Genomic DNA, 25,949 nt, shown 5'->3' with positions numbered 1-25,949 from the left:
TCCGGCAGTTGGATGACAATCTTTCGTGTTCCTTGGTTGTAGAAGCATCACCCCAATCCCTGCCTTCATATTCACATGGAACTTTCCCTGTTTGTGTAGGTCTCCAGATTTCACCTTGTTCATAAAGACACAAGTCATGTTGGAGTAGGGGCCCATCCTCTTTCAGTATGACTTCATCTTAACTAATTACATCGGCAATGACTCTATTTCAAAATAAGACCACATTTGAGGTTCTGGGGATTAGGACCTCAACATATGCTTTTGTGGGGAACACAACTCAACTCATAACAAGAATTGTTGAAACCACTGAATTACCTAGGTTGCCTGTTTTAAAAGATAATCAAGGAGAGTCCGGAAGATGGCGGCGTAGGAGGACGCTGGGCTCACCGCGCATCCTGCTGATCACTTAGATTCCACCTACACCTGCCTAAAGAACCCAGAAAACCGCCAGAGGATTAGCAGAACGGAGTCTCCGGAGTCAAGCGCAGACTAGAGGCCCACGGAAGAGGGTAGGAAGGGCTGCGAGGCGGTGCGCGCTCCACGGACCGGCGGGAGGGAGCCGGGGCGGAGGGGCGGCTCGCCGGCCAAGCGGAGCCCCCCGAGTCTGGCTGGCAAAAGCGGAGGGGCCGGACGGACTGTGTTCTGACAGCAAGCGTGACTTAGCGTCTGGGAGGTCATAAGTTAACAGCTCTGCTCGGAAAGCGGGAAGGCTGGAGGACAAAGGGAGGGAGAGCTGCTGAGCCCCCGGACGGTCGGCAGAGCTCAGCTTGGCGGGGAACAAAGGCGCTCGCCAGCGCCATCTCCCCCGCCCGCGCCATCTCCCCCGCCCATCCCCCAGCCAAAATCCCAAAGGGAACCAGTTCCTGCCAGGGAACTTGCTCGCGCAGCGCAAACACCAAACTGTGCATCTGGGGAGCCAAACCTCCGGCAGCGGATCTGACTCCCTCCCGCTGCCACAGGGCCCCTCCTGAAGTGGATCACCTAAGGAGAAGCGAGCTAAGCCTGCCCCTCCTGCCCCCGTGCACCTTGCCTACCCACCCCAGCTAATACGCCAGATCCCCAGCACCACAAGCCTGGCAGTGTGCAAGTAGCCCAGACGGCCACGCCACCCCACAGTGAATCCCGCCCCTAGGAGAGGGGAAGAGAAGGCACACACCAGTCTGACTGTGGCCCCAGCGGTGGGCTGGGGGCAGACATCAGGTCAGGTCGGACTGCGGCCCCGCCCACCAACTCCAGTTATACACCACAGCACAGGGGAAGTGCCCTGCAGGTCCTCACCACTCCAGGGACTATCCAAAATGACCAAACGGAAGAATTCCCCTCAGAAGAATCTCCAGGAAATAACAACAGCGAATGAACTGATCAAAAAGGATTTAAATAATATAACAGAAAGTGAATTTAGAATAATAGTCATAAAATTAATCGCTGGGCTTGAAAACAGTATACAGGACAGCAGAGAATCTCTTGCTACAGAGATCAAGGGACTAAGGACCAGTCACGAGGAGCTGAAAAACGCTTTAAACGAAATGCAAAACAAAATGGAAACCACGACAGCTCGGCTTGAAGAGGCAGAGGAGAGAATAGGCGAACTAGAAGATAAAGTTATGGAGAAAGAGGAAGCTGAAAGAAAGAGAGATAAAAAAATCCAGGAGTATGAGGGGAAAATTAGAGAACTAAGTGATACACTAAAAAGAAATAATATACGCACAATTGGTATCCCAGAGGAGGAAGAGAGAGGGAAAGGTGCTGAAGGGGTACTTGAAGAAATTAAAGCTGAGAACTTCCCTGAACTGGGGAAGGAAAAAGGCATTGAAATCCAAGAGGCACAGAGAACTCCCTTCAGACGTAACTTGAATCGATCTTCTGCATGACATATCATAGTGAAACTGGCAAAATACAAGGATAAAGAGAAAATTCTGAAAGCAGCAAGGGATAAACGTGCCCTCACATATAAAGGGAGACCTATAAGACTCGTGACTGATCTCTCCTTTGAAATTTGGCAGGCCAGAAAGGCTTGGCACGATATCTACAGTGTGCTAAACAGAAAAAATATGCAGCCGAGAATCCTTTATCCAGCAAGTCTGTCATTTAGAATAGAAGGAGAGATAAAGGTCTTCCCAAACAAACAAAAACTGAAGGAATTTGTCACCACGAAACCAGCCCTACAAGAGATCCTAAGGGGGATCCTGTGAGACAAAGTACCAGAGACATCACTACAAGCATAAAACATACAGACATCACAATGACTCTAAACCCGTATCTTTCTATAATAACACTGAATGTAAATGGATTAAATGCACCAACTAAAAGACATAGGGTATCAGAATGGATAAAAAAACAAGACCCATCTATTTGCTGTCTACAAGAGACTCATTTTAGATCTGAGGACACCTTTAGATTGAGAGTGAGGGGATGGAGAACTATTTATCATGCTCCTGGAAGCCAAAAGAAAGCTGGAGTAGCCATACTTATATCAGACAAACTAGACTTTAAATTAAAGGCTGTAACAAGAGATGAAGAAGGGCATTATATAATAATCACAGGGTCTATCCATCAGGAAGAGCTAACTATTATAAATGTCTATGCACCGAATACCAGAGCCCCCAGATATATAAAACAATTACTCATAAACATAAGCAACCTTATTGATAAGAATGTGGTCATTGCAGGGGACTTTAACACCCCACTTACAGAAATGGATAGATCATCTAGACACACAGTCAATAAAGAAACAAGGGCCCTGAATGATACATTGGATCAGATGGACTTGACAGATATATTTAGAACTCTGCATCCCAAAGCAACAGAATATACTTTCTTCTCGAGTGCACATGGAACATTCTCCAAGATAGATCATATACTGGGTCACAAAACAGCCCTTCATAAGTTTACAAGAATTGAAATTATACCATGCATACTTTCAGACCACAATGCTATGAAGCTTGAAATCAACCACAGGAAAAAGTCTGGAAAACCTCCAAAAGCATGGAGGTTAAAGAACACCCTACTAACGAATGAGTGGGTCAACCAGGCAATTAGAGAAGAAATTAAAAAATATATGGAAACAAACGAAAATGAAAATACAACAATCCAAACGCTTTGGGATGCAGCGAAGGCAGTCCTGAGAGGAAAATACATTGCAATCCAGGCCTATCTCAAGAAACAAGAAAAATCCCAAATACAAAATCTAACAGCACACCTAAAGGAAATAGAAGCAGAACAGCAAAGGCAGCCTAAACCCAGCAGAAGAAGAGAAATAATAAAGATCAGAGCAGAAATAAACAATATAGAATCTAAAAAAACTGTAGAGCAGATCAACGAAACCAAGAGTTGGTTTTTTGAAAAAATAAACAAAATTGACAAACCTCTAGCCAGGCTTCTCAAAAAGAAAAGGGAGATGACCCAAATAGATAAAATCATGAATGAAAATGGAATGATTACAACCAATCCCTCAGAGATACAAACAATTATCAGGGAATACTATGAAAAATTATATGCCAACAAATTGGACAACCTGGAAGAAATGGACAAATTCCTAAACACCCACACTCTTCCAAAACTCAATCAGGAGGAAATAGAAAGCTTGAACAGACCCATAACCAGCAAAGAAATTGAATCGGTTATCAAAAATCTCCCAACAAATAAGAGTCCAGGACCAGATGGCTTCCCAGGGGAGTTCTACCAGACGTTTAAAGCAGAGATAATACCTATCCTTCTCAAGCTATTCCAAGAAATAGAAAGGGAAGGAAAACTTCCAGACTCATTCTATGAAGCCAGTATTACTTTGATTCCTAAACCAGAGACCCAGTAAAAAAAGAGAACTACAGGCCAATATCTCTGATGAATATGGATGCAAAAATTCTCAATAAGATACTAGCAAATCGAATTCAACAGCATATAAAAAGAATTATTCACCATGATCAAGTGGGATTCATTCCTGGGATGCAGGGCTGGTTCAACATTCGCAAATCGATCAACGTGATACATCACATTAACAAAAAAAAAAGAGAAGAACCATATGATCCTGTCAATCGATGCAGAAAAGGCCTTTGACAAAATCCAGCACCCTTTCTTAATAAAAACCCTCGAGAAAGTCGGGATAGAAGGAACATACTTAAAGATCATAAAGGCCATTTATGAAAAGCCCACAGCTAACATCATCCTCAACGGGGAAAAACTGAGAGCTTTTTCCCTGAGATCAGGAACACGACAGGGATGCCCACTGTCACCGCTGTTGTTTAATATAGTGCTGGAAGTTCTAGCATCAGCAATCAGACAACAAAAGGAAATCAAAGGCATCAAAATTGGCAAAGATGAAGTCAAGCTTTCGCTTTTTGCAGATGACATGATATTATACATGGAAAATCCGATAGACTCCACCAAAAGTCTGCTAGAACTGATACATGAATTCAGCAAAGTTGCAGGATACAAAATCAATGTGCAGAAATCAGTTGCATTCTTATACACTAACAATGAAGCAACAGAAAGACAAATGAAGAAACTGATCCCATTCACAATTGCACCAAGAAGCATAAAATACCTAGGAATAAATCTAACCAAAGATGTAAAAGATCTGTATGCTGAAAACTATAGAAAGCTTATGCAGGTAATTGAAGAAGATATAAAGAAATGGAAAGACATTCCCTGCTCATGGATTGGAAGAATAAATATTGTCAAAATGTCAATACTAGCCAAAGCTATCTACACATTCAATGCAATCCCAATCAAAATTGCACCAGCAGTCTTCTCGAAGCTAGAACAAGCAATCCTAAAATTCATATGGAACCACAAAAGGCCCCGAATAGCCAAAGTAATTTTGAAGAAGAAGACCAAAGCAGGAGGCATCACAATCCCAGACTTTAGCCTCTACTACAAAGCTGTCATCATCAAGACAGCATGGTATTGGCATAAAAACAGACACATAGACCAATGGAATAGAATAGAAACCCCAGAACTAGACCCACAAACGTATGGCCAACTCATCTTTGACAAAGCAGGAAAGAACATCCAATGGAAAAAAGACAGTCTCTTTACCAAATGGTGCTGGGAGAACTGGACAGCAACATGCAGAAGGTTGAAACTAGACCACTTTCTCACACCATTCACAAAAATAAACTCAAAATGGATAAAGGACCTGAATGTGAGACAGGAAACCATCAAAACCTTAGAGGAGAAAGCAGGAAAAGACCTCTCTGACCTCAGCCGTAGCAATCTCTTACTCGGCACATCCCCAAAGGCAAGGGAATTAAAAGCAAAAGTGAATTACTGGGACCTTATGAAGATAAAAAGCTTCTGCACAGCAAAGGAAACAACCAACAAAACTAAAAGGCAACCAACGGAATGGGAAAAGATATTTGCAAATGACACATCGGACAAAGGGCTAGTATCCAAAATCTATAAAGAGCTCATCAAACTCCACACCCGAAAAACAAATAACCCAGTGAAGAAATGGGCAGAAAACATGAATAGACACTTCTCTAAAGAAGACATCCGGATGGCCAACAGGCACATGAAAAGATGTTCAACGTCGCTCCTTATCAGGGAAATACAAATCAAAACCACACTCAGATACCACCTCATGCCAGTCAGAGTGGCCAAAATGAAGAAATCAGGGGACTATAGATGCTGGAAAGGATGTGGAGAAACAGGAACCCTCTTGCACTGTTGGTGGGAATGCAAATTGGTGCAGCCACTCTGGAAAGCGGTGTGGAGGTTCCTCAGAAAATTAAAAATAGACCTACCCTATGACCCAGCAATAGCACTGCTAGGAATTTATCCAAGGGATACAGGAGTACTGATGCATAGGGGCACTTGTACCCCAATGTTTATAGCAGCACTCTCAACAATAGCCAAATTATGGAAAGAGCCTAAATGTCCATCAACTGATGAATGGATAAAGAATGCTTCTTTATGATCTTGCCATGTGTTTGCTTTCCATAATTTGAAGTTACATAATTTATCTGACAAAACATTGTCATCTTCATAAAGGTACTCCTGTGAGCCTTGAAAATATTCTATTTCTTTTTGTCCCTTTAGACTGCTAAAATATGCTTGGTGATTAACTTAATTAGCCCTTTTTTGTTTTTCAGACCTCATTTATTCCATGCAAGTTTTGTGCCAGCCTGTGTGTTAGATGCTGAGATTACCACAAGAAAAAAAACATGGTCTCTGTTCCCAGATGAGATCCTTATGATCTAAAAGGGGAGTCAGACGTACTCAAGACTGACTTTTAGGTGACAAAGTATGATTTTTGGAGAGAGGCAAAATAGATCAATAATGACATATATTTTCTATTATGGATGCATAAATATGATGCATATTCATGGTTCTTTACCAGATAAGTATGTATCTTGAAATATCCTAATATCACACTAAAAAACCAAGTTATCTTTTCCTCCTCTCCCTAAAATAAAGTTCTATTGAGATACGTGCAGAGATGGCTAATAAATTTCTTGTCAGATATCCAATAAAATATACTACCTTGAAGATAAAAAAAAAAAAAAAAAGATAATCAAAGAATCATTTGCTCAGTGTCTCTGAGTTCTTTAGTGATTATGCTACATCTTTTTTTTCCAGGTGAAAGTCTGAAATAAGGATGGCCAGCTAACAAGTTCAATAGTTAAGGTCCTGTTCGTGCCACAGAACAAAAACAATGCTTAATATTTCTAAGATATTATTAAATGCAAACATAACTGTGGATATTCAGATACATTATAACTTACCACTAGGTTTTAAAAACACAGATGATTACAGTATAGGTATTAAGTGTATATGTGAGTTGAAACCTATCAACTTTCCTAGTGTGAACTTAATCCATTTGTTAGCTTTTAGGAGTTGCAAGTCAGTATGGGAAAATATTGGGCTACAACACTATATATAATCTCTACCCTTTTTAGTGATTAATACTGATAATATGATTATAACCAATGTTGATCATAAGAATGACAAAACACAAATCAATTTGCCAGATCTTCCCATAAAGTCTGAATATGGACAGATTCACTTCACTTGTGCTTTGTTTAGTTGAAAAGCTTTCAATTAAACATTTGATAAGTTTTGTTGGGTTTTTTCTTCTGCTGTAAGAATACCATTCATTTTTACTAGTTTAACTTAGATTATTTCCGCTGGTAGTATTTATAATGGAATACCTTACATTCAGGCTGTCTATAATTACTTATTCTATGGATTTTGAGATTGATAGAAGCCATATTATTGTGCATGTGCAAGTTGAGAAGCCAGATTATTTTAAAAGCTTTTTCATATTTTCATCAAAAGATTTTCAGTAGCAAGCCGACATTGCCAGTGACAAGATATTCTTTAGATAGACTTCCAGCAGAGATGGAGGTTCATTATATCAGAGTAGCTCTGCTTTTCCACTTTATAATTAATAACAGATGCTGGTATTGGTAATGATACAGTGCATAATTATATGCATAGTTGACTTACAAAAGTGGATCACTTAGTAGCTTTATGGTACAAGTACAATTAAACCCATCATTAAAAATAAGACTCAATTCCACTTTGCCCTGGAGAACATGTTTCCTAATTGAAGAGTGCCCAGAGACCATCCACCTGGAAGACGGAAGGGTCTAACAGGGAGGAACAAGTGAGGGACAGCTGGAGGTATTTATGTTACTTATTCTGAAGTAGCAGATACTAAGGGGGAGATATTTTAGATGTCTTCAAATATTTCAAAGTTCATCATTCAGAACAGGAACTAGACTTGCTCATTGTTGCTCCAAGGGCCAGACATTACAGGAAGGAAATTTTGAATCAATAGAAGGAAGACCTTGCTCGTCAAAATCAGTCCAGTTGTGACACAGGTTCTCTTATAAAATAATGAGCGGCTCATCACTAAAAATATTAAAGTCAAGGTCAGATAACCATGTCATTGGCAGATAGAATGGGTTTTTAAATTAAGAGTGGATCTGGACTAGATGAACTTCAAGGTCCCTTTTATCTTTCATATTCTGTAAGCTCAGAGATAAGAACTGGCTTTCTTCCTGCAATCTTTCTTCAGGAGTCTGAAATCAAGGAAATAAATCATTCTCAACCATCTGGTGGCCTGCATGGTCCCTGACCCAATAATGTTTTATGACACGTTTGAAACCTGTGAAAAATGACAGAGCAGAAATAAAGCAACAATTGCACATTTTAGAAACATTCCCATCAGAAGTATTGTTGGATTTGGCACACAGCTCCTCCAATACCTGTAATGAGCTACGCACTTGTATACAAGTACAGATGCAAAAATCACAGATGAAAATGTTTCTGACCATCAACCTGGTTCCATCACATTCATCAACTCACAATGTTTCGTGAGTGCCAGGTGCTATTGGAAATGCTGAGGATATAACAGAGAAAGTTGCAGACAAAATCTCTCCTCCTGTGTAACTTACATTCTAGTTAGGTGTATAGACATTTAGCAAGAAAAAAGCAACAATAAAAATCATCTCAGGTAACGGTAAGCATTTTGAAGACTCTTAAGTAGGGTTGTGTGCTGGAGAATGGCTTTATTGGTGAGGGAGCTACTTAGGATGGTTAGGAACCCACTCTTTTAGGAAGTGACATTTGAATGATGAGCAGTCGGTGAGAAGGCTGCAGCCACGCAAAGATCCACCGAAGGGGCACCTGGGTGGCTCAGTCACTTAAGCATCCGACTCCTGATTTAGGCTCAAGTCATGATCTCGCAATTCATGAGTTCGAGCCCCACATCAGGCTCCATGCTGACAGTGTGCACCTCGGGCTCTGTGTTGACAGTGCAGTGCCTGCTTGGGATTCTCTCTCTCTGCCCCTACCCCATGCATGGAACACCCGTTCCCCACCCCAAATAAATAAATAAACTTAGAAAAAACAAAAAGATCCACTGGGACACCTGGATGGCTCAGTCGGTTGAGTGTCTGACTTCAGCTCCGGTCATTATCTCATGGTTCGTGGGTTCAAGCCCCGCGTCGGGCTCTGTGCTGACAGCTCAGAACCTGGAGCCTGTTGCAGATTCCGTCTCCCTCTCTCTCTGCCCCGACCCCACTTGTGCTCTGTATCTCTGTCTCTAAAATAAATAAACATTAAAAAAAAAAAAAAAAAAGATCCACTGAAGAATTTTTTTTAGCCTGTGAAACTGTGAGTGCAAAAACTCACCCAGAGGTAGACTAGTCAGTGATTACTGACTGCTTACTACCCTGTTCTTTGGGATTATTTGTGTAACCACACTCTCTAAATACCAGGTGTTAGACTTGGCCTCAGCAGAACATCAGACTCAGGGTGTATGTCGGTAGAATACAGGACTGAAATGTCTCTTCCTTCTCTCATCTGCTGAGTTTTCCACCATGTCGTTACTAAAGTTCTCTGTCTAGACTTGATCTGGAGAAGAAAAACAGAAAGACTGAGAAAGAAAGCTAGCAGAGAAAAGTGGGGACTGTCAACCTCTTGCCCATGGACCTGTGCTCTTCTTGGATGGGCTTCAAGGGAAAGGTGATAGTGCTGAAATTTTTTTCAATATTTTATATGCATTTTTTTCAATGACTAGTATCCTTAGCTTTCATCAGCTTTTCTTGGGGTTTCATACCAAAAAGTGTGAAGAACCACAGTTGTAGAGATAGTTGCAGTGTTTGCTACCCCTGTTAGGAAATGAAGAATAAACATCTTTTCAGAGGGATTGGAATGCAATTTTCTTCCTCCGTATGCCGCCTCAAGAAAAATGAATGCAAGTAAACAAGTTCACAACAGGCCCTCCTTCAAATGGACCAACTCAAAATGTAAAACAAAGAGGAACAGAGAGTAAAGTAAAATGTACCTCCAAAGATACATGCCTTCGTTTTGTAGTTGGGAGAAAGACCACTGTTAAAAGATATTGTTGGCTTCTTCGGAAAAGTAGTATTCACAGCAGTTTATGTGAGGGCTGGATAGAGAGATGGTTTCTGCACAGCTGGGTGCCTTTGAAACACTTTCCCTCTATTTTACTTATCTTATTTATTTTTAATTTTTTTATGTTTATTTATTTTTGAGAGAGAGAGACAGAGTGAGAGCAGGTGAAGGGCAGAGAGAGAGAGGGAGACACAGAATCCTAAGCAAGCTCCAGGCTCTGAGCTGACAGTACAGAGCCTGATGTGAGCCTGACCCACAAGCCATGAGATCATGACCTGAGCTGAATTCAGATGCTTAACCAACTGAGCTACTCAGGCACCCTTATTTTATTTTATTTTTTTAAGTTTATTTATTTATTTTGAAAGAGAGAGAGCAAGTAGGGGAGGGGCAGAGAGAGAGAGAGAGAGAGAGAATCCCAGGTAGGCCCCACACTGTTGGTGTAGAATCTGATGTGGGGCTCGAACTCACAAACCATGAGATCATGAGCTGAGCCAAAGTCAGATGCTTAACCGACTGAGCCACCCAGGTGCCCCTGGAATACTTTCCCTTTAGACCCTTAGTCTTTATATGTTCCATGTGATGTTGGGTTTGAATAGCAAATATTCTTTATAATTCCCCAAGGAATTTTGCCCCAAACCACTTCTGCCTCTGAGTAACAGAAAACTTGTACGGATAGGGTGATAGGGAAGGCCAGGAAGCATGGAAGTGAAGGGATGTGATCTCTCTGAGCCTCCATTTACAGCACGAAGAACCCAGATGGTGACAAGCATCTAGAGGTCCATGGTACTCCCAGAAGGTACATGGACATATTAGGGATGCTCCCCCAGGTTAAAGGTGGGCCAGCTCATGATGAACCCATGTGGGATGGTTCGTTCTAAGTTTTTGTTCTCTCTGTTGTGTGTTCTCTTCCGTGTGAGCTGAGTCATGAACTCATGCTGTCGTCCCTCACAGATTGGAGGTCCTGTTCCTCCTTATCTCCTTTGTACCCTGTCGTGGTCAACAAATGGTATTTGCTTCATAATCTGTGCATATGTACTTTTCTGGGCAGCATCTTAGCCTTCAACACCTTTGACGAACACTCTTCTATTAACAGTTAGAAAAGTGAGTCAACTCTGTATATAGTCTGCTTTGACTAATAGAAACAACTTTGATTTTATAATTTTCAGACACAACATCCTAAACACAGAAATATTTCCTTAGCAATTCTTTGTGGTGGAGACACGACATACATTGTAGATCCAAGAGGAGATGGTAGGGAATAGGGGTATGGCTTTCTGGCAAGTTCTACATAGTTATGAGATTGATTATTTTTCTCCCAGGTAACCCTGCTCTTAAATTACTAGTAGTAGGATTCTACTTAGGACCAAGTACATCACCACACACAAAAAACAACATGAGGGGCTAATGTTGAAAGATAAGTGTAAGACCAGAAGCCCGAGGTAACAGTTTAGACCCCTGGCTAGGGACTGGCCAGTTGCATTAACATGAAGTTAACCAAGTCTGCATAGTAATGATCCTCATACCAGTGGTTATAATAAGAGATAGGAATTAGTGACTTTAAACTGGAGCATAAGAAGGATCCAGACATGGGTAGGTAATCTTTAATTACCATTTTGTTTATATTTGTGAGATATGCATCGGGAACACAGAGGGGCTAGTCTTTCCCTGAGATAAGCAGGTGTTAGCCACGTGGAGAAAATATTTGGGTGGCACGGCCGGAAAGGGGCAAGCAAAGAGGCAATCGTGCCAAGTTAGAGCTGGAGCCTGGGGCGAGAGGGCCTTCCTGGCTTGCTGGCCAGGGCAGGCGCTGGATTACACTGGATTACGAAGAGCCCCATAAATCCTGCTACCGCATGAATTTTATGCTAAAGTCTGTGAGTAGTTGCCAAGCAGAAAGGCAAGCACATTCACAAATTTGAGGCATTATTATGACAGGAAAGCTTAACGCTGAGTAGTCATGGGATTCTGATTTATTAATAATGAAGCTCCATTCTCAGATAAACACACACAGAACCTCCTGCACAGATAGTAATCGGTAGGCAGCTTTCAGGCTCAGTGGTTATTTAGATGGAATATCCCCAAGAAGTTCCATTCACAGTGTTCTTTTATATGAAGTCAAAGACACTCCCTCCTGCCTCTCTGCTGACTTCATTATCTCCTCAGCAACTGCCCGCAGGGGTCAGGTTTACTCTGACTTAGGTGATACCTGTTTTATCATTCAGAGCCCTGCAGGACCAGTTTGTGCTTGGTGGGGGGAACATCCCTTTTATCTTCAGGCTTTGCTTTATCTAATGGGGCCTTGAACTGTTCTGCTGATTTTGCCTAAGGTATACAAATGCGTTCTTCTTTTCTTTCCCTCTCTTTCTGGCACAGTTCACTTGTAGGTTTCCCGTTACCTAGTCACCGTTCAAATGACTTTTCTTCTTTTGCTTTGTTAATGAAGACTTGCAAGGTTTACCTTTACAATTTACTCATAAGAAAGCCATTTGAATATTTTGACCTGAAAGAAGTACTTCACAAAGTAACAATTTTAGATTTGTGCCTTGAAATTATTGTGTCGCCCTTGTGAAGAGGAGTGGAGCTAAGGACTAGGCCTTGAGGCCTGGAAGAGAGGTAGGAAACTGTTGCAGGTGATTCATGTGAGTGATGATAAGGGCTGGGATTCGGGTTGTGCCATTGAGGACAGAGGGAAGGGATGAATGTGAGTGATTTGAGGGGGAATAAACAAAATGATGAATTGGTTGTGCAGAGCGAATGACAGGGAAGCTGTAAGGACACTAGCCTTGGACTCGGATCCTGGTTGGATAAAGAAGCCATTTACTGAGGAGATAGGTTGGATTTGATTGGGTCCTTCTTGGAAATGCTGGGTTTAAGGTTCCTGTCAGGTACTTGGTGTGCAGAAACCAGTAGAAAATATAAAGCTCAGTAGACCTAATTCAGTCAGAGATGTGGATTTTGTGCGGACCGATCAGGGAAAGAGCTAATTCCATATGCAATGAGTTGAATAAGGTGGGAGTCTATTTTTCTCCCATAAACCAGTCAGGTGGGCCAGACTGCCAGACAGCTCTGCTGCCTTCATCCAGGGACCCAGGATAGTGAGACAATTCCACCTTTTTTTAATACCTGCCTTCCAAACTTGCTCCTGTTTTTCTCCAATTCCGGTCAGAGGGAAGGAAGACATGGGAAGGAGAACATCCAGTGTGTGCAGCTCTACACTCATCACCTCTGCTCACATTCCATTGGCAAGGGCTCACTTGGCCCTGCTTAGTTGCAAGGGAGGCTGGGAAATGTGGCCTCTGGCTAGGAGACTGCATTCCCATAGACAACACTGATTACTATGAAGAAGTAGAAAACAGCCTGGAGCAGGTGGGGGGGACTAACAGTTTACAGGTGTTATCAGTGTAGATGAGGCAATGAATGCATGGGGAGGAGATCAGGTCCCACAAAGAGATGGTGTGACATATGCGACAGAGGACAAAATTTAGGGAGTGGCACCACTTGGGCAGAGGAGGAGCCCCACCTATTGTAGGCAGAGGAGAAATGGAAAGCGGTGTCCTGGAAGTCAAGGAAGGAGAGGGTTTTAGGAATGAGTTTTCTTGAGTCAGGAAGCATGGCTCAGAGGTGAAGATCAGGCTCTGAAGTCAGACTCTTGAGGTTAAGTCTTCACTCTGCGCCTTAACTAGCTGTGTGATCGCGAGCAAGGTGTTCCTGTCTCTGTGTTTCATTCTTTTCGCCTGCAAAATGAGGATAACCAAAGTACCCATCTCAGGGTTGTCTGGAGAGTGAATGAACATATTAAAGCCATTAGAACAGTGCCTGTTTGTAGTAAATCCTACCAGTCATAGCTGAGAGTTAAGGTAAATTAGGGATTGGAAAGTCCACCTAGGAATTTTTAAATAAGACACACATTTATATAGCTCTGTAAACATGCATTACCTCATTAAAGCCCTAAAATAGTTCCATTAAGGTGCGGTATTATTACCTCCATTTTACAGATGAGAAAAGTGAGACACAAAGAGGCTAAGTGACGTAGTCCTGTGTCATAGCTAGTCAGTGACTGAGCTTAGATCTATTTGATTCCAAAGCCCAGATTTTAGACACTAAAATTTTGAGATATGGAATACATGGTGAGGAATAAGCTGAATGTTTGTAGATTTTTTTTCACTTGTAAACCTCAATGACTTAATTTTTATAATGAGATAATAATACTACCTACCTCAATCTTGTATTACAAAGATAAATCAAGCTTTGTAATGAGAAACCCTTAGCAAACCACTTGGCGTATAATAAACACAAATCTCCAATGCATGGCGGTAGCAAATGACAGTAATGACAATAATAGCTGTTAATTATTAACATTTATTAAAGTAAATAGAATAATTAACGATCTATAATTAGATCTTTAGCTAGCCAAATTGCACCCGGTTTTGCTAGTTAAAGACAGGAAGGGTAAGCATTTTCTGGTTCTATATATCTGTGCTGGCTGAAGGTAGATTTTGAGGTCAAGATTTTGGGGCCTTCATGTGGTTTCTGACTTCACTGGTTTTAACACCTCCCCTCTTCTTATAGATGAAATTTAGGTGGCCAAAGGGCCCAATGAGAGATAACGTTTGAATGAGCAGCTCGTAAATGTGCTTCTGCTCAGTCAATCAGGGAGTGCCTGCTGCAGGAGTCGGCCTCACAAGGGAGAACAGCACTGTCTGGGTTTTCTGACTCTATCGTCTCTTTACAACCACATCTTTCTGTAAAAATTGAAAAATATTCAGTAGATGCAGTCTTTTAAATTTGGTGATTCTGTCTATCCAATGGGGATATTGTGAGAATTAATAGAGATACCAGGGACCGTCATTAAGAAATAGGAAGACTTTTTCTACTGCATTTCCGATGCACGGGTTTGGTTAGCCTTACCCTTAACGAGAACAGAAAGTCCTATGGTGAATTTTATTACTTGCTATTTAATTTTTTTAAAGGAAGGATTCATTTCCCTGCAGCACTTATGATTATCAGTGGAGAACATTTGGTCCAACCTGTGTAAAGTTCACAGACTCACGAAGCACGTTCACTTTTTTAATTTTAGAAGAAATAAGGCTGAAGATTATATATTTGTACGTGATAATTAACACAGTCATTTCAAACTTGAGAGCCACGTTTATTACCAAACATCAATTAGAAAAATATCAATACTGGCATGTATTGGCACCTAGACTTAATTCATACTTTATCTTCATAAGCTGATTAGAAGTCTGCCTAATTTTTTTCTCTGTTGCTTGTGAATATTGAATAACAAAAAGCCATGGGGTGCTTCCAGTTTTAGAAAATCATTTTGGAGATAGATCAGAGCATAATTTCAAGTGTATCATTTCCTCAAGTAAAATGAGGCATCCTGACATGCCTTCCAATAGATTCTAGGAAACGTAGGGATTAGTGATTTTTTTCTCTAATAAAAAGTTAGTGTTATTATTTATAGTTAATAGTTGACCAGGATTTTAATACTGCAGCAAGTAAAGTAGGTTAGACCACATGCGTATTCATACCTTTGAGTTTTCTGAAGTTATTAATGTAGGACTAACATAGCTTTATGTAGGAAGAAAACACATTCAAGGTGAATCAACTTAGAGTATTTTATTTTGAGAAAAGCAAATAAGTGTAATTGAGTTCTTTCCAATTCTGAATAAAACACCCTTTGTGAAATGGAATGCGGTTTTGAACTCTAACATTTCTGTTTCCTCTTTGACTCACTCAACAGAAATGTTTGTTTATGCAACTAAATCTCTGTGAATAGTACAATAGAGTGTATAGAGACACATCTGTATTTTTTTTTCTTCTCTAGACTTGGTGTCTTGGTTTTCAGCAAAAGTGTCCAAGTTTGCACTGAAAAGCGTAAACCTTATGCATGATTATCTGACTGACTGAAAATAAGCTCACAACTTGTGTTCAGACTGATTTTATTCAATGGCACGGAATGGAAGAGAGTGGCTAAGGAGGACAATGCTTATATAGAAATCCAGAAAAATATTGTCCTCAAGAAGAGGACTATTCTTTTGGAAAATTAATCCTTAACTTTAAGTAATTGTGTAAATGATTCACAAATATTCAGCACGATGCCTGATATACTGCAAATTTCTACAATGCCCTCTGAATCATCAAAAAAATATCAAATTGTGTGCAGTATGGAGAGATTTGTATTTAATGAATTCTAATGACAAACTTAAGTATTAAAATTCTGTCTTGTTTGAGGGGTTATCTGTATGCCTTATAAACTAAATGAGGTAGTGATAAGGCTGACCTATTGTTACATAAATTGAGGAATCTAAGACCTTTGCCTTGAATAAACAGCTGTTGCCCACCTTGACGTGGAAATAATCTTTAGCGTCCCCAAGATCCAGAAGGAGGCCAGGTCCTTACTGTGTGTCATATGATACGATCCCATGTCCACACTTCTGGGGAACCTGACAAAGCTTTTTGCCCAGGATCCAAACTCATTCAAACAGTCTTGGTTGTCCTAATGTAGTAGTGAGTCACAGAGTTGGGACACCAAGGTTTTTCTTTCCAGGAAGCTGCTTTGTTCGTGTCAGCACGGGCTCAGAGGGCTAAGACCCAAAAGGCTGAGCCCTGGGCGCAGTAGGGGGTTGCCTCTTGTACAATTTTTGCTCCTTTGTCTCCCATATATGGTGACATACAGTCTGAATGTGCAGTCTGTGTTACAGAGCCATGAGGAATGTCATGCATGCACACATAGCCAGGTTGCCTTCCCATGTGTTGAGATGTTCACCACATTCCTTAGGGAGGTGTTCTGGCACACTAATATTTTACTGCATTTTCTAGTTTTTAAAGTTAAAAATCAGTGTTATTTTCAAAGAAACATGGACCAAATCAGCACAATCCAAAAAGAGCTCAGTAGGCTGACGACATGTATATATCTGGAAAACTTGAGGGAATTGGGAATATTTAGTTTGGAGAAGAGAATAGTTCAAGGGAAAGTGATGGTTCTTCAAATATGACTTTCTACCTTATAGAAGAGTTTGAGAGCAGACCCAGGACCAATGCATCTTATTAAGAAGATAGGTTCCAATAAGGAAAAGCTTAAGTATTAATGTTGCTCAAGCGTGGACAAAACTGTCTAGTGGGGCAATGAATTCCTCTCATTCGAAGTGCATTTTCGTTGAAGACTTTTTTTTGTTTGTATGGGAGTCATTCTTTCCTGTATCTTTGCGCACCTTGTAATTTTTGTTATTGTTGTTGAGAACTGGACATTGTAAATAATATAATGGGCAACTCTGGAAATCAGATTCTCCTCCCTCCCCAGAGTTTGTTGTTGCTTGTTTATTCATTAGTGACCTTCCTGAATCAATTCTGTAAAATCTGTATTCTTTGTCATGTGTGGCCACTAAAGTCTGCCCTGTTAACTTAGGGACAGTTAATGAATGATCAGAGATTTCCTTAAGATGCCTGGAACCAATAAGCCTCCCGGTCTTTGTCAAGGGTGCGCAGAGCCTCAAAGTTAGCCAGAGGTAAGATTGCAGGGCCTTCTTAGATCTTCCCTTAGCATGCACATGGCCCTGAACATAAGCACTGCCCTGTTCTTGTGTGTAACTTTGGAAAGTTCCACAAGTATCCCAGAGCTTTGCCAAGGCCCCTGTGGACTTCTCATTCCCCCAGATTTTCTTTTTAAGCTTTTTGACCAGCTCATTGTGTGCAGTTATTATGCACTGCCTCAGGCAGCCTCAGTGTTCCTCTGGGTGCTTTTGACAAATACCCCCAGGGAAAAGGCTGTTGCCCGGTTGAGCTCCAACTCAGGTTCAAATAAAAACAACCTTGCAAATGAGGTCTTCCAGGGTACCGCCAGATAGGACAAATAATGACAGTTATCTGAGACTGGGGCTTTGAAGGAGCTCCAGTCATATTCTGTTGCCTCTGGCTTCCAGGCCACTGGTTTTCACCATAATTATGGGCTGTTGATTTTCAAGGCTGCTGCAGAGCTGGGGAGAGGGGATGGGAGAGGGCTAATTACAATGTGACAGAGCTTGCTGTTCTTACTGAGACTCAGGTACTTCTGAATAATGCTCCTCAGGTGGCTACAAGCTTTGGTTAATTTTCAGAGTTCTAAAAAAGTTGATTGTGACAATTTTTGCTAATGCTTTCATTACTTATGTGGAAGAGAAACTATATAGAGGTCCTTTCTCTGCCAGTTTTGTTGATGTTGTTCTGGAAGTGGTTTTTAGCCATATTTTTAAAGGTTAAAACTTGAACTTATTAACTTACAAGGTCTCCTCCCACTCTAGAACATTCAGTGTTAGCTAGTATATCACATCCCCCAAGCCATCCCAGAGGATATAGTTTACTATACCTTTTTTTACAAATGTGGTTGTTTAAAATATAATTAGGACAGACTTTCCCCAAAGCCAAAATATGAAACACAATAGACTGTAGTTTGGTTATCAGTCTCTGCTTGATTTTACTCACTGATTTAAACAAGAAACGTTACCTTTCCTGCACAGTTTTTCAAGTTAGAATGAGTTAGTCAAAAGGGGTGGGAGATCTTATGACAATAAGAACTATATATCATGATAATGCTACCCCATTCATAACATGGTGCCACAAAAGAAGAAGAAGAAGAAGAAGAAGAAGAAGAAGAAGAACTACACAGGTAAAATTTAAGTACCAGTGACAACTGAAAAAGTAAAACTCAAATGATAATTGACTTATGGTATTTCACAGGATTGAATCATTAGCATATGTATTTCTTGAATGGTTTACATTTAATTCTGAAGTTTATTTTAATTATTATTACCAAATTATTGATTTATCTATTCTAACTGATCCTTTATTTACTTATTAAACATCCATTTTTATTCTAAGTACTGATGAATATAGGTAAGGAATTAACTAAACATAATCCGCTGCCATTTTATATCCATTTCCTTTTTCTAAAGATGGATGTGGTGATCTGGTACTGCCTTACTTAGCAATGATGTTAAATAATGTAGCTATATAAATTAATTTCCGGTTGTTTGAAGCTAAAGTTTTTAAATTTAACTATCTTTAATGTGACCCTTTCCAAACTATATAAAATGGCTTTTGGGGCGCCTGGGTGGCTCAGTTGGTTAAGCTTCCGGCTCTCGATTTCAGCTCAGGTCATGATCTCATGGTTCGCGGTTCGTGGGTTTGCGCCCCACATCGGGCTGTGCTGATGGTGCAGATCCTGCTTGGGATTCTCTCTGTTCCTTCTCCACTTGTGCATGCTCTCTCTCTCTCAAAAGAAATAAATAAACCAAAAAGAAATTAATACTTCTCTGCTCCACGAGAAGGCTAGTGATCTAATGTATCAGTGGCAAATAATCATTTTAGATAGTTACTTCACTGCCCTGAAAAACAGCATCAGCCACTTTGGCTCCTGTGAGCAAGGGCTGTTGCATCAATACTCAGAGATGGCACAATGGTGTGATTTGGTATTTTCATTCTCTTTTAAAAAATGTTGTACCTTCCTTGTACCTGTTTATTCATACTTGCTTTTTATAGATTTTCTATCATTTTATTTTTTGATTTTTAATTAAATTTTAATTAAATTAAATTTATTTTTATTTTTACTTATTTATTTATTTATTTATTTTTTTGAGAAAGAGAGAGTGCCATTGGGGGAGTGCACAGAGAGAGGGAGACACAGAATTCTAAGCAGGCTCCAGGATCAAAGCTGTAAGCACAGAGCCCAACATGGGACTCCAACTCCCCAAACCAAGATCACGACCTGAGAAATGCTTAACTGACTGAGCCACCCAGGTGCCCTAATTTTTTATCTATTTTAATTTGAGCTTTCTAATCCTTAGTGGGCCTGGTGTGGGAAACAAAGACAGAAGGAAATGGCAGATAGAATTTAATTTCCTTATAACCTGCAGCCCATTGACAAATACTTGAGGCTGGCAGAGTAAAGTGTTTCTCCAGGAACTCCCTGCTGTCTTAATGTTAATGCTTTGCTAGAGGGAAAAACAACCTTAGCTTGACAATAGCTAGGCCTCCGGTATCCTGGGAGTCTTCTTTAGCATAGGAAAATCTCACTGGAAACTTCCTCTGGACTTTACTTCCCCCAACCCCATAGTATAAACCAGTCTCTCCTCATGGTCCCGGGTAGCTTTTTCTGCCCACCAGTCCTGTCCCCGTGCTTTAATAAAATCACCCTTTTGCACTGAAGACATCTTCAAGAATTCTTTCTTGGCCATTGGCTCCAGACCCCCCACAATCACCCCCCAAAACCTCATCAGGTTAGATGAGAAAACTGAAGCACAGAGAGATTAAGTAACTTGTCTAAAGTCACATAGCTTGTAAGTGTTGCAGGGATATGAAACTCAGAATTCTGGCTCTGCGGTTCATGGTCTTAACTATTATTCTATACTGTGTCATGCAAGGATACTTGTTAGAATTGCACATAAACATAAGGGTGAGACGGCTCTGATGAACTAGCTCAATGAAATTCTTTGAAAAGTATTTGAACTTCGGTGAACTTTCTCTGTGACAGCTATTTTGGTTTCCCACAGACTGCGTGTGCATGTGTGTGCATACATGCATTTTGTGTGTGTATTAAAAAGGTAAGATGGCCAAAGAAGTGATTTTATTAAACCCATGTTAAGTAGTATTAAATTATAAATATTTTAAGTTCATTTTTGGTGAAATTGATGAAGTTTAGCTAATCTTTGGCTGTTAATTTGCATTACATGATTTACCAGAAAAAGTTCTTGAAGCATGTCTAGGACTCGTTTTACATGATTTTGTATTCCTTTGAACATAATGACTTATTGAAGTAAAGTTACTGATCAATGCCTTTGGAAATCTAAGAATTATGTATTGTTCATTCTTCTTCTCCAACATAATGCACAGATTCACAACTGATTCAGTAGTCTTGCTTCCCTTGATTTAGTTGAGTTCTTTGTGAAATCTAGAGAAGAAAACAAGGAGGCAATTTTTTAAAAAGTTTTTGTTTTGTTTATTTTTGAGAGAGAGAAACAACACGAGCAGGGGAGGGACAGAGAGAGAGAGAGGGAGACACAGAATCCGAAGCAGGCTCCAGGTTCTGAGCTGTCAGCACAGAGCCCGATGTGGGGCTCGAACTCATGAACCATGAGATCATGACCCGAGCTGAAGTTGGACGCTTATCCAACTTATCCCCAAGGAGGAAATTTTCAATGTAATTATCAATTTCTTTTTATTCAAGTAGCTGCCTCAATAGGGTAAGCAGAATGAATCACTGCACAAACTCAGAACAAAAGTTTTGAAAAGTCAAGTTCTTCTTGTTGGGAGATAATTTCACATGGGTCTCTTGCATTTCTTCATGTCTTGTATGCAGAAGCAATGGATGCCTTTGTTCTGGACTATCTTTTCAAGGGCTTTTGCACAGAAACAGCCTTGAAGATAGAGATGGTGTCTCCCTTCAAAGGAAAGGGCAGGTTTATTTACTGTCCAGTATAATAAAGATGATATCTTTCTCCGATGCAAAGGACATTTATACTTACTGCCCATTATGAAAGATTAGGGTTCCCTAAACTTCAGGTTTCTCTTTCATAATGCAGTCCACTGTGTGCAGGCATTATCTGGTTGTCTCCATGGTGCACTTGGATCTCGAGGAACTGGCACATACTCTGGCTGTTGCTATTGCTATGAGTAATAAAGTCCTTGGCCTCTGTCTTCTGCCAAAGTCCATGAAACTGTGGCAGGCAAATTTGTTCTCTTCCAAGTAGAGCAAAGACTCAGAATCTTCCAAGTCCTTGAAATTTATTATTATAAAATTCTTTCCTAGATTTTCACCTTCATTTAGAATCAGCTTCCCTTTGGAAGAGGGAATTATCATTTCTTTGTCGTGGATTCAATAGAGACTTGGCAGGTTCGCTCTGCTTTGTTCACTGGAGAAGTGACTCGGACAATTGTTAGTTGCATTCTCCCTCCTTTCCTTTGCGCCTCCTGCCCCCGCCATTATCTTTAGTCATAGTTTTTCTTTCCCTTTTTTCCCTCTTCTCTTTTTCTTTCAGAATTCTCTTCTGTCTACCACAAGCACTCCTTAGCCTTTTATACTTTAAATACAAACAGAAACTTTGCTAATCCTTTTAAGTCAGGTGTCTTTAGCGTGTAGGGAAACTAAAGATACTTTTCAAACCCTTCCTTGGGGCACCTGGGTGGGTCAGTTAGTTAAGCGTCCAACTCTTGATTTTGGGTCAGATCAAGATCTCAAAATTGTGAGATTGAGGCCTGTGTCCGGCTCCATGCTGGGTGTGGAGCCTGCTTAAGATTCCTTCTCTCCCTCTCCATCTTCCCCTCCCTGGTTTGCTCACATATGCAGTCTCTCTGTCTATATACAAATAAATAAATAAATCCAACTAAGACTCGATGCCATGCCAGGAACACCCCCCCCCTCCATTTTGTATTTCTTCTCAGACAGTGGACAAAAGTGTGTGATGGTAGGTGAAAGGGAATAGATTAATTTCCACCTATCAGCAAGTTTCAGCAGCAGATTGGGCAAACGTTCCTGATCCTTGGGAAAAGTCTCTGACCAAATGAGCTGCCGGAGTCCAGCTCCAGCAGGTCCAGGGGTTCCCGAAGGATGAACGGCGTCGGCGAAAAAGTGAAAATAAAACAAAACAAAAATAAAAATGGATACAGACAACAGCAGTGTGTTGAACTAGCCGATTTATTGCAGTAAACGTGTCATTATATATGCTAGTGATTTCCTTGTAACATACGTCATCTATGTTTTTCTAACATTATCTAATTTTGAAAACGTTCCTTTGTATAATTACCCCGTAAGGAATAACATGATTGTTTTGTCATAACGTTCCCTCCTGCCCTTTGCTTATTGATTAATTTCTTTTATTGTTTTTATTATGTATCTATGTTTATAATCTATAAAGTGCTTTGCTGTTTTCACGAAAGGTCGTTTATCTCTCACCTCAAGTGGAACAGTTACAGGGACGTGACCTATTAGTTGTTTCCCTGAACCATTCGTGGTTTTGAAGAACAAAAGTGTTCGCCTGGGTCCGAGGTGCCAGGAAGGGGGCCAAGAGGGCCTTAGAAACCCACGCCTTATACATTCTCAGACAATGCACCTAGGAACCAATGAACCATTCTGTACTTTAACCGACTAGGTTCAATCATCATCTGGAATGCCTCCGGGGGGCCAGGTGGGCCTAGGGGTCAGAGTGACCTGTGTCCATAGATACACTCCTTAGTTACCGGAGTGGGGCTTTCGGATCCATATGTCTCTCCTTCGTTGGCCGCCTTTGCTGGCAACTGCACGAGGCTATCCTTCCTGCAAGTAGGGGAGTCTCCATAGGGAATGGCAAGGGCTAAACGTAAGGCCGCACAATTTCTTGCGGAACCTTATCTTCTTCCCTAATGGTTCTTTTCCCAGGGGGCCTGCCGAGGGCAATTCCCCAACAGACAATACCCCAGGTACTTTCAAGGCCGAATTACCTAAAAGCGGGAGGACAAGAAGCTTCACTGTCGGCGGGCCACCCTGCAGTCACCAGTCCGTCCACAGCCGGGGCTCTGCCACTCAGGCTGGGTAGCTGGGCTTCCAGCAATGAGCTATAATCTAACAGTGAATACCAACAATAATAAGGAAACATTTTTGCAAAATCTGAATCAGTCTATATCAGCAGTCAGCAATCTATGGCCTGTGCCCCAAATGTGGCCTACTGCTTTTTTGGTTCATGAGGTTTCACTGGAAGGCAGCCAGCCATATGCATTCATTTCCATATTGTCTATGGTGGCTTGCTTGTTACAGTGGCAGAGATGAGTGATTGCAATAGAGACCATATGGCCGGCAAAGATTTGCTTCAAGATTTACTATCTGACCCTTTACAAACAAAGACACAAACAAAAGGTTACCAACCCTGCTCTAGTTGTGTTTTGTGCTGGTGATTCTCAATGTCAGGTGGTGAGGAAGACAGAAAAAGGAGTAAGCTCATCAGAATCACCTGGGCAGGCTTTTCAAAAAGTGCTCCTCTCCATCTCCCCTCCAGTTTCTCATAGGTGTTCCCTGCTGAGAGTCACTGTGTTAAACTGTTAAGATTCAAGTTGTTTGGTTCCATTAACTGGCACAGATTGTTTGTTTTCACTATTTGACCCTCCGTGACATACCCAAAGTAATACTGACTGTGTTATTTCTTTTACAGGGTTGTGGGAAGAAAATGTATTCCTTTTTGAGGGGAACCAAACAACTGCAGGTGCTAAGGTTTCTGGGGATCTCCATTGGAGTGACACAGATCCTGGCCATGATTCTCACCATTACTCTGCTCTGGGCTCTCTATTATGATCGAAGGGAGCCTGGGACAGACCAAATGATGTCCCTGAAGAATGACACGACTCAGCACCTGTCATGTCACTCAGTAGAACTGTTGAAACCAAGCCTGTCGAGGATCTTTGAACACACATCTATGGCAAACAGCTTTACTACACACTTCGAGATGGAGGAATTATAGAGGATGTCAAAGAAGGAAACTACAAATTTATTTTATTGGACTCGTGCATTCTTGAGCACACACTTATCTGTTTCAGAAATGTGTAGAAATAAAAATGTTGCCATAAGGAATGCCGGAGCATGTAATTTTCTACCCTTTAAAGTGAAGAGGGAAAAATTCCATTTTGTAAGTCACCACCTGGACAACGGTTGATGCCCTTTATAATGCTGAGGACAGATCCAATACCCACTTTATAGCCTGTGTAAGATTTTTACTGAACACAGTTATTCTTTGAGGCTCATGCTTTGGCCTAGTTTGACCAGCATTTCCGCATCCATGTAAACAAGCCATGCTCTGGTGGCATTGGAGCCACAGTAAAGTTTGATTTACTTTCATAAGCTTGCTCGTATATCAAGTACCAATGAACTGCTAACACAGGAAGTTAGGCAGTATTAATGAATTGTATTACTTGGTGACATAGTTTTTGGAGAGTGGGTTGATTATACATAAGAAAACTCTGAAGATTGGTGACTATCTAAATGTGATTTTTTTTCTGGTTACTAAAATATTCTTGTTACTTAACAAGAGCAAATTAACACATTGTCTTAAACTGATCAGGGATCTATGTGTATATAAGAGTCTGTGGTAAGTCTGTATAATTCAGTAGATTTCAGTTCTTACAATGTTAAGAATAACAATTGTGAGTGGAAAGGATAAATTTGTCCTGTATAGCACCATTATTGTTAACCTTTTCTGTAATAGAGCTTTAAAAATCCGTCTTGGGCTTATATTACGTACGTAACTGTTAATTTAAATACTTAACCACTAATTTTGAAAGATTGCCAGTGTGATGCATAGGAATCATTTTAAGTCAGAATGTCGTCTGGTCTCTAGGAAATATTCCAAGGAAGTTTGCACATAACGGTAGTTCATTTAGCAAAATCTTGGATGCTGCCTTTCTCCCAAACTAAGGCTCTTTTTGACACTCAACACTTTTTAAAGCCTTTGTCTTCTCCCAACAATAGGCAATAGTCCACAAGTTTGAATACAGCTCCACAGAGAATACTGTTCCTTCTCTCCAGCAAAATGCCAAGAGAATCGTTAAAATAAGTGACAATTTAGAGATTTTCTTCGCTTTGTTTCACTGATTAAGATACTGTGGTGAATTACACAGATTATTAAATTTTTTACAAGAGTAAAATATATTTATTTGAAATGGGGAGAGTGCATTTTACTGTATTTTGTGTATAATGTTTATTTCTCAGAAAATGAAAAGAAAATTAAAATGTGTCAATAAATATTTTCTAGAGAGTAATAATTTGTGTCTAATTTTTATACACGATGAACGCTTTTACCTCTCACGATGATTGGCAAGGGGAGAGAAATATAAGAAGAAATGATTCAGTAAAGTAACAATAATGATTGCCAAACTCTGGAACTAATCTATAAGAGGATGTATCCTCAGTGAGAAAAGACAAAAAGAGGCCCACTTACTTTTCAGGTTCGTTTTTGAGCTAAATGATAAATAATGTAGTTGTTTGCTAGAACCTAAAAATATGCACATTCACGCTGATTCATCTTCTCAATGTTTTCACATCCCAGTTTCTTCAAGTAACTTTTAGAAGCAAATGAGTCTAAGAAATG

The 25,949-nt window shown here is 40.6% G+C and overlaps 1 protein-coding gene across 1 annotated transcript in view; it reads left to right on the top strand.

Annotated features, from left to right (window-relative positions):
- Nucleotides 1–25,494, top strand: part of TSPAN12 (tetraspanin 12) — a 71,129-nt gene extending 45,635 nt beyond the window's left edge. The window contains exon 9 of the mRNA XM_049641737.1: nucleotides 24,021–25,494. Within this exon, the coding sequence (XP_049497694.1) occupies nucleotides 24,021–24,326 (306 nt within the window). The 3' untranslated portion in view covers nucleotides 24,327–25,494. The remainder of the gene's footprint in view (nucleotides 1–24,020) is intronic.
- The last annotated feature ends 455 nt before the right edge of the window (nucleotides 25,495–25,949 follow it).

This window comes from Panthera uncia, chromosome A2, assembly GCF_023721935.1.
Source record: "Panthera uncia isolate 11264 chromosome A2, Puncia_PCG_1.0, whole genome shotgun sequence".
In the NCBI taxonomy this organism is placed as follows: Eukaryota; Metazoa; Chordata; class Mammalia; order Carnivora; family Felidae; genus Panthera; species Panthera uncia.
The sequence above is the reverse complement of the archived record's forward strand: the minus strand, read 5'-3'. Positions and strand labels throughout refer to the sequence as shown.